General features: G+C 41.0%; 1 protein-coding gene and 1 long non-coding RNA gene across 7 annotated transcripts in view; one reads left to right on the forward strand and one right to left on the reverse strand.

The window, feature by feature from the left end:
* The window catches only part of LOC108408377 (uncharacterized), a 50306-nt gene that overhangs the window by 30782 nt on the left and 6723 nt on the right, over positions 1 to 12801 (forward strand). The window contains exon 3 of the long non-coding RNA XR_012127770.1: positions 1400 to 1590. This is a non-coding gene — a long non-coding RNA (uncharacterized lncRNA). The remainder of the gene's footprint in view (positions 1 to 1399; positions 1591 to 12801) is intronic.
* The window catches only part of SLC28A3 (solute carrier family 28 member 3), a 52750-nt gene that overhangs the window by 26150 nt on the left and 13799 nt on the right, over positions 1 to 12801 (reverse strand). For all 6 annotated transcript variants that reach the window (XR_012127769.1, XM_017678344.3, XM_017678346.3 and 3 more), the window contains exons 2-3: positions 3132 to 3227; positions 109 to 191 (exon numbers count right to left, since the gene is read on the reverse strand). Coding sequence is in view for 5 of the 6 variants with exons in the window: in XM_017678344.3 (XP_017533833.3) it covers positions 109 to 191; positions 3132 to 3227 (179 nt within the window). In the remaining variant the exon portion in view is untranslated. The remainder of the gene's footprint in view (positions 1 to 108; positions 192 to 3131; positions 3228 to 12801) is intronic.

Here is a 12801-nt window from a genome sequence, read left to right on the forward strand (position 1 = left end):
ATGCCCACGACAATCTCAAATCTAATAATGTTTACAATCAGATGAGGATATAACAAAGTGGCAAAATTAGAAGGTAGGTGTGGTCATTTCTCTGGTTAAAACCTGTACCCTTTTTGATGCCTCTCTTGATCATCTTCCGTGTCTTCTTTGTTTCTTGGAGAATCCTCCTCAATGGTGACCTGCTCTTCATCCTGGAAACCCAACATTGGAGCAGAGATGGAATAATGAGAGCCCTGGGCATAATGGACCCTGATCTCCTTGGCTCAGAATTTTGGCAAAGAACTTTCAAAAGGTCCTTTAAAATTATTATGCAAGAAGATAGCCCCTGTCAGCTACCTGCACAGACATTTCCCCCTTGTAACAAAAATCTTGGATCACACTTATCCTTCACATTTCTTCCCAAGTTGCTGTTGGTATTTTCCCCTTTTCTTTAGGGAGAGGGTCATATCTCTCCATCTCACTTCTGTCTGTACTGTAATCATTCAGCCCCTGCTCTGTTTTCAGATGAGTGTTAGTGAAGTCAACACCAGAGGCTGCATGAATCTCCCTGCCAGCCCTGGTTTCCAAAGGACTCAGACTGAGGCTAGTTTTATTTTCCTGTTTTGGTCTGCAGCTGTGAGTACTAGTTCAGTATCTTCAAGAGCTGATAAACCTTCTCTTGGGAACTGGGATCCTTCTCTTAGTTGGGCTAAAGGGAAATACTTCCCTTCCTCAGCTAGCCCCCACTCTAATTAGTTGAATGAAGTACATACCAGGGCCAGCTTTCCAGGTAGTGTTTGCCCATCCTGTTCTTAGGATAGCGGAAGGATTTCCTGCCTCTCTCCATTCAGCAATAATGGCTAAAGTAGGTCTAAGACTGTGAGCAATGGAAGGGAAGGTGGGGAGGAAGTATGTAGATGTGGAGCAGGTTTGAACATGTTCTACTAGGTATGATGCTTAATGTCAGCTTTTGTTTTCTATCATATCCCATGGGACCATCAATTATGTTTACTTTAACAGAAGTCATAGATCCTCAGAGATCATATTGCCCCTTTGATGCCAAGCTCAATAATACTTCTAATTTAAGCTATCTTTGTTTTCTGGGCTGGATCCCAGGAACCAAGAAGGTGAGAGGAAAATTGCACAATGGACCAGCTCAGCCCAAGCTGCGGCTGCTGAGAACAAGGGTGGAGATGGGCCTCCTCTGTTGTTCCCCTCTAACACCTAGCTTGGCCAATAGCTAAAGTTATGTAAATAGTTGATTTAAATGATTGTTATTATTATTTTCTTACAGTGAAATTACCCCAGGTTACCTACTGTCAATAAAACGTCTAGCATCTATTTTTCTCCCTCACCCTCAAGCCCTTTCCCATCTTTAAAACAAAAGAAGAGCAACATTACTGTCTTTTTGACCCCACAGGCAGACTACATCCTCTCCCTTCACAGCCAAACCACTTGAAAGAGACGCCTCTCCTTTTGGGACCATCCCCTCCCATCCTGCGCACCCAGCCCACTGTGAGCAGCTGCCACCGACGTGGCGTCTGCCGAGGCCACCCAAGGACTGTTGCCAAATCCAGGAGCTACTCCTCAGTCTTCATATTCCTGTTTATGGTAGGAAAGCATCTAATTTTTTTACTTTAATTTTTTTGAAACAACTTTTTTCTGAAAAGACCTTTATAGAGCAGTTTTAGGTTCACAGAAAATTTGAGTGGGAAGTAGAGGTTTCCCGCTGCCCCCACACACCCGTAGTCTCCCCCACTGTCAACGTCTCCCACTAGAGGGGTACACTTGTTACAGCTGATGAACCGACACTGTTCACCCACACCCAAAGTCCGTGCTTTACATTAGGGTTCACTCTTAGTGCTGTGTATTCTATGGGCTTGGACAAATGTATAACGACACGGACCCGCCATTATGGCATCACATACAGCAATTTCTGGGACAATAGAATCCTCTGCGCTCTGCCTCTTCATCCCTCCCTCTCCGCTCGGTAACCGCTGCTTGGTTTACTCTCCACAGTTTTGCCTTCTCCAGAATGTCATATAGTTGCAATCATACAGTATGTAGCCAATTTTTATATTGCTTCTTTTCCTTAATAATGCACAATTAACATTCACCCGTGTCTTTTCATGGCTTGGTAACTCATTTGTTCTTAGCTCTGAATAATATTCCATTACTGTCTGGATGTACCACCGTTTGTTTACCCATTCATGTACTAAAGGACATCTTGGTTGCTTCCAAGTTTTGACAATTATGAATAAAGCTGCTTAAACATCCATGAGCAGGTTTTGTATGTATGGAAGTATTGTTTTCTTTTTTGTTGTTGAATAGTATTTAGTGAAATGGACACTTTTTATGATATGTTAAGTGAAACAGATGAATTAATATGTATAATATGATCCAGCGCAGGCTCATGCATGCATGTGGGTATATATTTGCATTAAAAGGCCATATTCCAAGATGTTAGACACTGATTTTTTTTTCTAGAATTACAGGGGTTTTTTTTTCCTTCCACATTTTGCTGCAGTATTTTTCCAAATTTTCTATTTCAAACAAGTTATTCTTTTTATCATGAGGGTGACTCCCTCTGATAGTAGCTCAATAGCAGGCACCCAGAATTACTAAATTGTGGATAATTTGCTTGCTTTTTTAGCAGAAGGCTTTCTTCCAATGAGATCCTACCCAGAATTCAATATATAAAAGAAGGAAAAGCAGTGTTCTGACAAAGTGCCTCAGCCTGCTGGGTAGATTTAGGTGTCTCTGAGGAGCCCTAGAGCGTGGTGGAAACTGTTTCTGAAGTGTATCTTAGAACCTTCCTCATCTTCCTCTTCCTCACTTACTTTAAGATTGATGCTTTTGTTTAAGCCAGTGTTTTCTGCCCGTGGATGGAGCTTGGAATCTGTAATAGTGAAGTGTCAGAGAAGCCTGGGTAGTCTCCTATCAGAGAAGTCTGAGCACAGGTGTGTACACAAAACCTCTTTGTTTGAGCATGTGTGTTTTCCTCACGACTCTACCTTGAACACTCTAATTACCATTTAATTCGTCCCTCTGAGTGCCAGCTGAGTGCCATGCTTTCTGTCCCCATGGCTCTCAGGTGCTTGCTGCACAGCGGTTACCATGGTAATAGAGTCACTCAACAATCTCCGGCATACCTGGTGGGGGTTTATGTGTTCTCTGCTTTGCACAGCTCTACTTCTCATCGAGGTGTTTTCTGATGTGTTCTGTTTTTCAGGAATGTTATCTTCATTCTAAGAAAAAGTACAGATTGCAGAAATAAAATTTCAGAACCCAAAATAAATGTTCTGTTAATGAATGACACCCTGAGGAATTTTGAGGGATGGGGCAGCAAAGATGAGGTGTTTAAGTGCATCAAAGGATGAAAGAAAGAACCAGTGAATCCTGGGCCTGTGAAGAAACAGAGATGAGTCATGTTTTGTTCCCATGAGACAGATTAATGTGTTCCGACCTGAGGAGCAAGGAAAGGACCGGCCGCACCTGACTCGGTCAGACGACTTGCTGCGAAGCAGAGCAGAGGTGATGGTCGCTTTCCAATCTCCTTACCATCACTCAGGCTGCCAACTTATAAAATAAAACCAGATGTAGAAAACCATAGGCCAGATAATTTTATTCTGAGATGTTGGATTTAGGAGATGTTAAAATGTGTTTTGTTTGGTTTAAAGTGAACTCTGGTAGTAATGAGAGTAAGAAAATCTTGTGTGAGGCAGCTTGGTTTCGCTTAAAGGAACTGAGTGAGATGAGCTCTTGGAGGAGTGTCCTGGCCCCTTTGCTGCTGTTTCCGGATGTGACAGAAATCTGGCTCGTTTCTCTTTTATTTTTTTTGACAGGGGGTGTGTTGAGTCCAATCTTTCTCTCATCTCATCTCAACTTGCCTTTTAATACAATGCTTCATTCCAAGTTAGGCGAAAGATAGATAAATGGTGTCCAGTAGGTCCCTACGTCTTTTCAGGATATGTCTCCCGCTAGCCCTGTCAGCTGTGACCTTTGTATGGCTTTGATTTTTACTTTGTATCTCTTCATGGTTCTAAGGATCTAGACAAAAATTACAATGCCAAATTGCATTGCATTTTCCATTTCCACTGGAGTATACAAACATGAATAAAATCTAACTTGCAGTCCACACATAATTAATGCATAGAAGTCTTGTTGCCACTTTGTGTTGTTTATATCTTACGTTAGCGCAATTTCCTGCATGCAGCGGACACCAACAATTATTTGTTGAATTGATGAACCATGGTGATTCTAATGCTGTATTAACTGGTACAGCAATGCAGTACTCGGGATACTTTGTATAAAAATATAATAGGGGGACTGTATGTAGTATGAAAGATGACACAGTGTTGCTAATCACTGAAGCTGGCTGATGGGTTCTTGGGGACTCATTTTGCTATTCTTACTTTCATGGATGCTAACGTTTTCCTTAATAAAATGTTAAAAATAAAATCTAGCATGAGTTGGTGGAAAAACAGGACACAGGTAACTGAGGAGGCTGGTCATCAGGGTCCGTGATGACCTGTGTGATGCTGCATAGGTGACATCTAAGCCTCAGTGCACCCATCCAGACAAGAGTTTGATTTGATACTGTTCCCTTCTGAAATCCTGACATTTCCTGGTTCCATGAGCCACTTCAGCTTCTTGATGCTGATTATTCCTGCCACCTTGTGGCAGAATCTGAAACTTCTTGAAATAGAGCCTAACTTCTAAAAGTGACAGAAAGAGGAAGAGGGCTGTACGTTTGTGTTTCTGGGAGGCCGGCAGGATGGGCACAGTGGAACAAGAGCATCGCTGGATGTATTTTATAACATGTACTTTACCCCTACAGAGTACACGCCTTGGCTTTTTAGTATTTTCAGGAAGAACAATGTCTCCCATTTGAAGATTTCTGACTAAAATAATGATGGTGTTGTGGGTGTTGATTGGTGCCTGAAAAGTGACTCTTAAGGCACCTGTTTCTCTGCTGCTTTTCAGATTGGAGTCACAGGGCTGGAATCTGGGGCCCATACTTCCTTCTTAGTCCATTGTTTCTTTCCATCTATTTAGCAGTTCTGTTACTAGGTACCTTGGTACGGGGAACCACAGCTGTGACTGTGTTGTAAGTGAAGCCTGTCACTCTACAGGATGGGTAACAATATTGTGGCCTGGTGTGTGAGTATTTCTAAGTCATTTACAGCACTCTGCTTTTAATTTTTCTTGTTAGCGTTAGTTGCTGGGTGTACTTAGTCCTGCGCTGAGCCCCTCTGATGCCGCTCAAAGGCAAATCCTTGAGCCAGAATACTCCCAGGACTACAGATACACAGTGGGTGTTAGATGGAGGACAAATGTACTGAAGTCTTTCTATTATTTTTTCCTTTCATTCACTTTCTAAACCATGTAACTTCTAGAACATAGAAAATTATTGAAACCATTTCCTTCATCTATTTGTGGTCTCCCCTTTCATAGAATTTTAGCTGAATACAGAGCCACCCAGAATAAAGGCTACATTTCCAAGTTTCAGTTATAACTAGATTCTGACCAATGAAATGTAAATGGAAGTGATGCCTGAGTGGGGCAACGGGGGGACACTCCTGAATGGCTGGCTGGCAGGTGCTCTTTGTCCCTTTCATCCTTTCCCCCAACTGCCTGGTGTGTAGATACTTCCAGCCTGGTTGTGAACATAAGGGCCCCATACTGGTGATGTCAGAGCAGTGAGTTCAGGAAGGACTTTGGTCCTGGAAAACCTTGAGCAGCTTCCACCCAGCTCTGTCTATCCACTTCCCAAATTTACTGCAGGAAACAAACTTCTCCCTTATTACTTTTGGTTTTTGCTTTCATGTGCAACTGAACTGACATAAGACTTAGACATGAGGTTAAACCCTTTGAAAGTTTTGTATTTGACCCAAAGAGACCTGTGAAAAGGTGCTGTGATCTCTGTTTTTACAGATGAAGAAACGAAGGCAAAGATAAGCAAATTGCTTGACTCAGGTTGCACACTCAGAAATAGTGAGATGGGCTCTGAACTCAGACTGTCCCAGCTCAGACTGTGTGGTGCCTGAAGTGTTCGGCCCTTGGGCCAAGACCCTATTGTTGCAGGCAGTTGCATCTGGGGTGGTCTCTGCCTGCACACTATGTAAAACCTCAACCCTGATGGAGGAGGGTTCTTGACTCTGATCGGGAAAGAATTCTTGCCCAGGTCAAACAAGTGTCAGTAAGAAAGGAATTCATTAAAACAAAAGTAGAAGCAAATGTCAGCAGCCATGCAGGCAGCAGAGAGCAAGGAAGAACAGAGGCAGGAAAGGGAGGTTCACTTGAGCTCCTGCTCGGCATAGGGCAGATATCCCTTGCCAACTCCTAAAGGCAGGGTCACCTGGCTTCCAGCGTCTGCTTGATCTGCACGGCATGAGAATTATATCTTTACCACCCCAGAATTTGAGGGTGCTGTGGAGCACTGGATGGAGTGAAATTATGTTCTGAGAACTTCCACTTTGCTACTGGTCTGAAATATAACAGGGAAGGAGATAAAAGGATTATGTAAGACTAAAAAGCTGTATGAAATAGCAAAATGACAAAGACATTTACCATTGTTACCATTGGAGGTGGAGGTTGGAGAGTTCTTGTCTTTATCCTGGAAAAGAGTTCAAAGACAAGTGCAACTGGCTTATGTAGTAAGAAAGTTTATTTGATAAGACAGTACACACTCAGATGGGAGTGCAGGTGACCTTAGAGAGGAGGTGCATTTAAGGAAAAAGGTTATTTGGGCGATTGTGTTGATCCAGGTCTTGGCATTCTTTATCAACATAGGTTCAGTTACAATTTCGAAGTCTATCTCTTGTCCTTGGTTAAAAAGTTACTTAAGTGATTAAGGGGCTGCAAGAAGAGGAAGAACATCATATAGCTTAAGTTAAAGAATAAACCAGGTCTTTTTTGCAGGTTAAGTAGATTTTACAATGGAATGACCCTTGTCCCATTTCCCTGCTCTGTCTCACTTGGGCCTTGGGAATATCTAAAGATGTAGTAGTACACCTACAGATTAGATTTCCTTATCAGTTAGGAAGGCCTGACTTGAATCCAGATATTAAAAGACAAAAGTAGAAATGGTGGATTCTTGAAATGCTTGTGGCCACTTTTAAACTATGTTTAGGCTCTGGTGCTCATTTCTCAAGCTAGAACAGCAGCCCTCCTACCCTGTTGACTGGTTTTAAGTAGATGCCATGCTTTAAATAATACCAATGGGCACTCCTGTGTCTGTGGCCATGTCTTGTCTCCATTATTAGTTTGATGTTTTTTCTTCTAACTGTGTCTGCTCTACACACATGGTCTCTCCCTTCCAAGGCAGCTCTGATTGTATGATGTGATTTCCATTTCTGTTTCTGTGGCCAGGGTTTCTCTACGGCAGACTCGACACCACTGTACCAGGGATGCCTTACTCCCACCTTCTTTAGAGAAACTACTCTGCCCCCTTTCACTTCGAGTGTGTGACTGGCCTTGCTGAGGGCACAGGTGCACTTGAAGCAAGAATAGGTACCTCCCCCCTCTGCCCTCCACCCCCCATGCCCCTGGGAGTCTTTCATCCTGACCTTTGGTGGGGTATAGATCATAGGTTTAGGAAAGATGGGAATGGCTGGTCGCCAAATGTGATTCTGATAAGGACCCCGATGAATTGCTATGAAGACCTTAAACTGGTTCCAAAGTTGGAAACTTCACAGTGAATTGTTTGATGTTATACCTCGGCTGGAAGGCTTTATACTAACAGAAAAGATTTAGATCAGTTATCAAAGTGGCTTACTTATTTTATTGTGTGTGTGTATAAATGTGTCCATCTAGCTATCATCTATCCATTTACCTATTTACCCATCTTCACATCCCTGTACACCTTTAAAGCAATCTTCTTAGAAGCACTGGATGTGAAACATTCTGAGGCGTGATGCCTTAAATATTGTCACAATGTCAATGTCCTAATGCCTGTGACAAAAATGGAAACATGATATTGGTTGGATTTTGGACTGTGTAAATTTGTATAAATCTATATTATTCTTACTGGACTCTAAACTGAGAAGCCAGATACTTGGTCCCCTGTTCTTTGCTGAATACCATGTGCATAGCACAGTGCCAGGCATAAAAGGGCTTGATAACTTTTTTGAATGAAAAGGTATTCCTGGGGGCTGTGAGGTTACTACAGTAGCAGCTAAAACAGAGTCTCTACAGCAGAGGAGAGACTTGATGGCAGGAACTACTTTCCCTGCTTTGCCAAGACGTTATTGTACGTTCTAACATTCTACCTCAAATACTAAGTTAAGATTCCAAAATGCAAGCTTAATAAGAAGTGGCTCACCATAAACTTTAGGATGACTGCCTTCTGCAATACTGATATATTGCTATATTAATTGGTGCTACATTGTGAAAAGAAGGTTTTGGTACATCATCATAACCTGGGTTCAAATCCAAACTTAATTTCTTGAGGCCTCATACCCCATTATATAGGAAATGCAGCATTCATTACCCTCTCTGTGGGCTAGTGTGGCCAGTCCAGTGCCATACACAGTAAATGCTCATTGATTTTTATGCTAATTTTATGGTTTAATTTGATACTTGTCTGCTTGCTCTGGGGCATTTAGAGTCATTTTGTTGCACTGTTGAAATTTGGCTTGTAAAAGTCAACAATCTATTTGAGAATTTGACCTCTTTAATTGTTTGAGAACATTCCTCCGTCCCCCCAGCTTTTAAAATAAAAAAAAAATCTGTCCCCTTTTGCTTCGAGTGTGTGACTGGCCTTGCTGATATCTGCAAATATCAAACATTTTAAGGCCATTTCTCTACAATGTTTCCTCCAAACTGCACGGACTTGTCTTGGGATGATTGCATTTTCAAAGGCAGTGTTCCAGAAGTCTTTGATCTGGCTCAAGTCTCAGGTTTATCTGACCCTTAATGCGAGTTAGTGGTCACTACAGAGCATTCCTCCCTGAGGTGGCTGTAAAAGGAACCATTAAAAAGAACCAAACAAAAAATATGTCTTCAGAAGAAACCAAACAAAAATAAAGAACATGCAAACCATACAGTGAAAGATTTTGAAAAAGCACAACATAAAATGAGAGGAGCTGTGATCAAATAAACCTATCTGGCAAATCAATGGATTTGATTGAGGCGGGTGGAATAATACACAAAACACATAAAGAGACAGTCCCCAATTTACGATGGTTTGACTTAGGATTTTTTGACTTTATGATGGTATGAAAGTAACAGGCCATTTAGCAGACACTGTATCTTGAATTTTGATCTTTTCCTGGGCTCAGCAATTCATATTAACAATATTCTCTTGTGATGCTGGGCAGTGGCAGTGAGCTGCAGCTCCCGTCAGCCCTGCAGTCATGTAACAACTGATATACGTGGAATCATTCTGTACCCACACAACCATTCCAGTGCAGTATTCAATAAATTACTTGAGATATCCAACTTTATTATAAAACAGGCTTTGTGTTGGGTAATGTTGCCCAATTTTAGGCTAATATAAATGTCTGAGCATGTTTAAGGTAGGCTAGATTAAGCTATGATGTTTGGTAGATTAGATATGTTAAATGAGTTTTTAATTTGCAATATTTTCAATTTATGATGGGGTTATTAGGGCATAACTCTACTGTAAGTTAAAAATCTGTACTGAAAATTACTCAGTGACCCAGAAAGGTAAACATGCAGTGCTCATGATCTTACTTAACTAGGGCTGAATACAGGATCAAAAAGCAATTCATGTGGCCAAAAAAAGCAATGATCAGTGTTGGGTGGATGTGTAGATATAAGCGGGTAGAGAGAGAATTGAGGCCAGTAAAGCCACTAAAAGGGACTCAAAGAGTTAACCAGGCAAAACTAGAGAGCCAGAAAAGGCTCACAGAATTAATCAGTTGAGGCTCCAAAGGCCAGGAGTAACTTGGAATATCCAAATGTTCTCCAGATAAAGAAAAGTATCCGAGGGCACAGCCCATGTCTTCATTGTGTCAATTAGATCATGCCACTGTAAGATTTACTTTAGCCTGCTAAAAGGCCCAGCTTATTCTTTAACTTAACCTATATGCTGTTTTTTCCTCCTCCAGCCCCTAATCAAGTAATTTGCAACCTGGGCAGGAGACAAGCACAATGATTAATTCAGCAAACAAGCCTAGATATAAACAGCATAGTAAGAACAGGAAAGATTCCACCTTAAAGCTAAGATTCCATTTTAAAAGCCAGGAAGTTAGGATGTAAGATTCTTAACATATTCTTTAGCAAACAGAAAATAACCTTGATTGATATGTTCCCAGAGGGAAGCTGCTATCCTGGGAAGGAACTGGATCAGTAAATTTCTTGTGTTAATTTTTCCAAATTACCTAGAAGACTGATAATAGAAGAGAAGAGATTTATTATCTCTCACCAAAGATAAACATCTTGAGACCAGTTAACAAGTCTACATTCCCTAGCCCTTTGTCACATTCCTGAAAAATCCTTACAAAAGGGAACCCCCAACCTTTCAGGGTGTCTCCTCTCTGAGGACTCCCAACTTTCTCTCTCTTTAAGTGCGTAACTTCAAATAAAAATTTTACTCTGCTTCACTACTGTGTCTCTGCCCTTCAATTCTTTGTTGCGGTGGAGACAAGAACTGAGGAAAATAAACACTGTTAAGTCAGGGTACAATCTTACAGTCTGAGAAGCACAGCTATCTGTGTACAAATAGCATAGGTCAACATACAGAAAACACAAAGAGAAGTACCTAGCAACATATTTAGAAAGAGGGTGATGAACTCTTTCAGTCGATGCCAGATCAAATGGGCAGAAACAGGGACAAGGAAGACCAAAATAACAATGAACAATGTGAGTCCAGTGAAGACCCACTGAACTCTATCACTTGAACCAAAAATACATTGTGGCCGAGACTGTTAGCTGTCCCCAGTATCTGTTCTTCCCCTTTATTTTAGAAATAGGGCTTTGTGTTTTAGCAGGCCCAAGATTTCCCAGAATAAAAGTACATTTCCTACCCCAAGCCACCCAGGCTGTGATGGAGCTCTGCCAGTGACGGAAGCTGCTGGCAACTTCTGAGAAGTGTCTTAGAGCAGGACAGTGGGTGGTGCCTTCGGACCTCTTTCAGAATGTTTTAAAATGTGTAAAAGTAAATACGCAGGATGAAAAAGAATATATTGAATCATATTCAATAGGATTATATTGAAATGTAGGTATTAGCATATTAAATTTAATCTGTGATCCAACCAAGTATATGCATCTTTATTAACACATTAAATAACAAGGCAAAAGGCCCCAGGGGCCAGTTCTCATGACTACCTTAGTTTCAATGCCATGGATGTAACTTACATTTTGAGGTATTTGCAACAGATATAAATTCCTTTTTTCCACTTGTCTTTATTAATTCAATGTAGTGAGCGTCCTTTTGCATCTTTGACATCCATTTCAAACAAGGAATTCTACCTCCTCCTGGTCTGTGGGCTGGAATATGCTCTTTCCCCCTAAGGCCCCTGTAGAAGGCTTCCTTGTCCACCCTCCACCCAATCTATTTTAGTTATGAAACAGCCATAAATGGGAGAATATGGACACTTGTAACTTGTATATCTTGGTTTCACTTTTGTATCTGTCCATATTGTCATCCAGTAAAATCTACTATTGGTGGAAATCAATACCCAGGAATAAAGGCCTTAGCATCGTGTTTATGCAGTTTCTTAAAATAAACAGTAAATGGTAATGTTTAAGCAACCTGCTTAATTCTGTCTGAGGCTGTCAAATGATTTTTCTAAAAGTCGTCATTTTTTCCATCAGAATTCATCAGTCCCAAGTTATATTTAGAAGATGAAATGCAGATTAGCTTTCAGTGTAATTCTTGTGCCAGACCAGACAGGCTCCAGCGGGCCAACACTAGTTGTTGCTGCATGAAATGGCCACTTGGTGGCACCACTCCATCAATGCTGTAAATACCCCTGCCGGCAGGGCCAACTCTAGGCTCCACTTCTGATTCTGCAGGTCTATTGGCTTTGGAAGCAGGAAGCTAATTGAAAGCATTACTACGCTAAACTGAGGCCTTGTTTTTATATACTATAAATGTTTACATTATATGTTGTCTCTAGGGTGGTCATATCTAAATTCAATCCTTGTCAGAAAGCATTCTGAGATCCCTGGGCAAGTTTGGGATAAATTGAGCACCAAAAAGTAAAAAAACATGAATGTCTGCAACTTAATTTGTGTCAAAAGGTAAGATGGATTGTTGGGTGGGTAGAGGGTATGATAACTGAATAAATATTGAGAAAGCAAGACTAGTAAAATATTAATTGTAGAATGTAGGTGGTGGATGTATAGGCATTCACTATGAAACTCCTTAAATTTTTCTGTGTTCAAAATTTTTCAGAGTAAAATAGGAGAAACAAGTTGGTAATAGATTATAAAACATTTAATTAAAGAAGAATGTTAGTCCATAATACTCAAAAAGAGGGAGAGGAAGATGAAAAGAGGGCAGTCTATTCTTTTCCTCCAACCAAGTGAGGAAAGGAATATTAAAGAAATGAAAATCAGCACTTTGCAGCTCCCAGAGTAAAAGTTGATTCAGGAAAGGTTGTTAATGGATGCTAAAATCCACATTGGGTGCAATGTGTTGGCGAACTGGATAGTCACATAACCTTGAAGTATCACCTCCCAATTACTTACTGATTAGAGAAATGTGCCTTTATAATGGAGGGGTCTGCTCATTACCATCCTAACCAAGTCATCACCAATAGCGGAGTTAAATTTCTCCAAATGTACTTTTGTATATATTTGTAATTTCTTTTCTACGTGCAGAGTTTCCAGAGCCTGGAGCTAGCCAAA

The sequence above is a fragment of the Manis javanica genome, chromosome 2, assembly GCF_040802235.1.
Source record: "Manis javanica isolate MJ-LG chromosome 2, MJ_LKY, whole genome shotgun sequence".
NCBI lineage: Eukaryota > Metazoa > Chordata > Mammalia > Pholidota > Manidae > Manis > Manis javanica.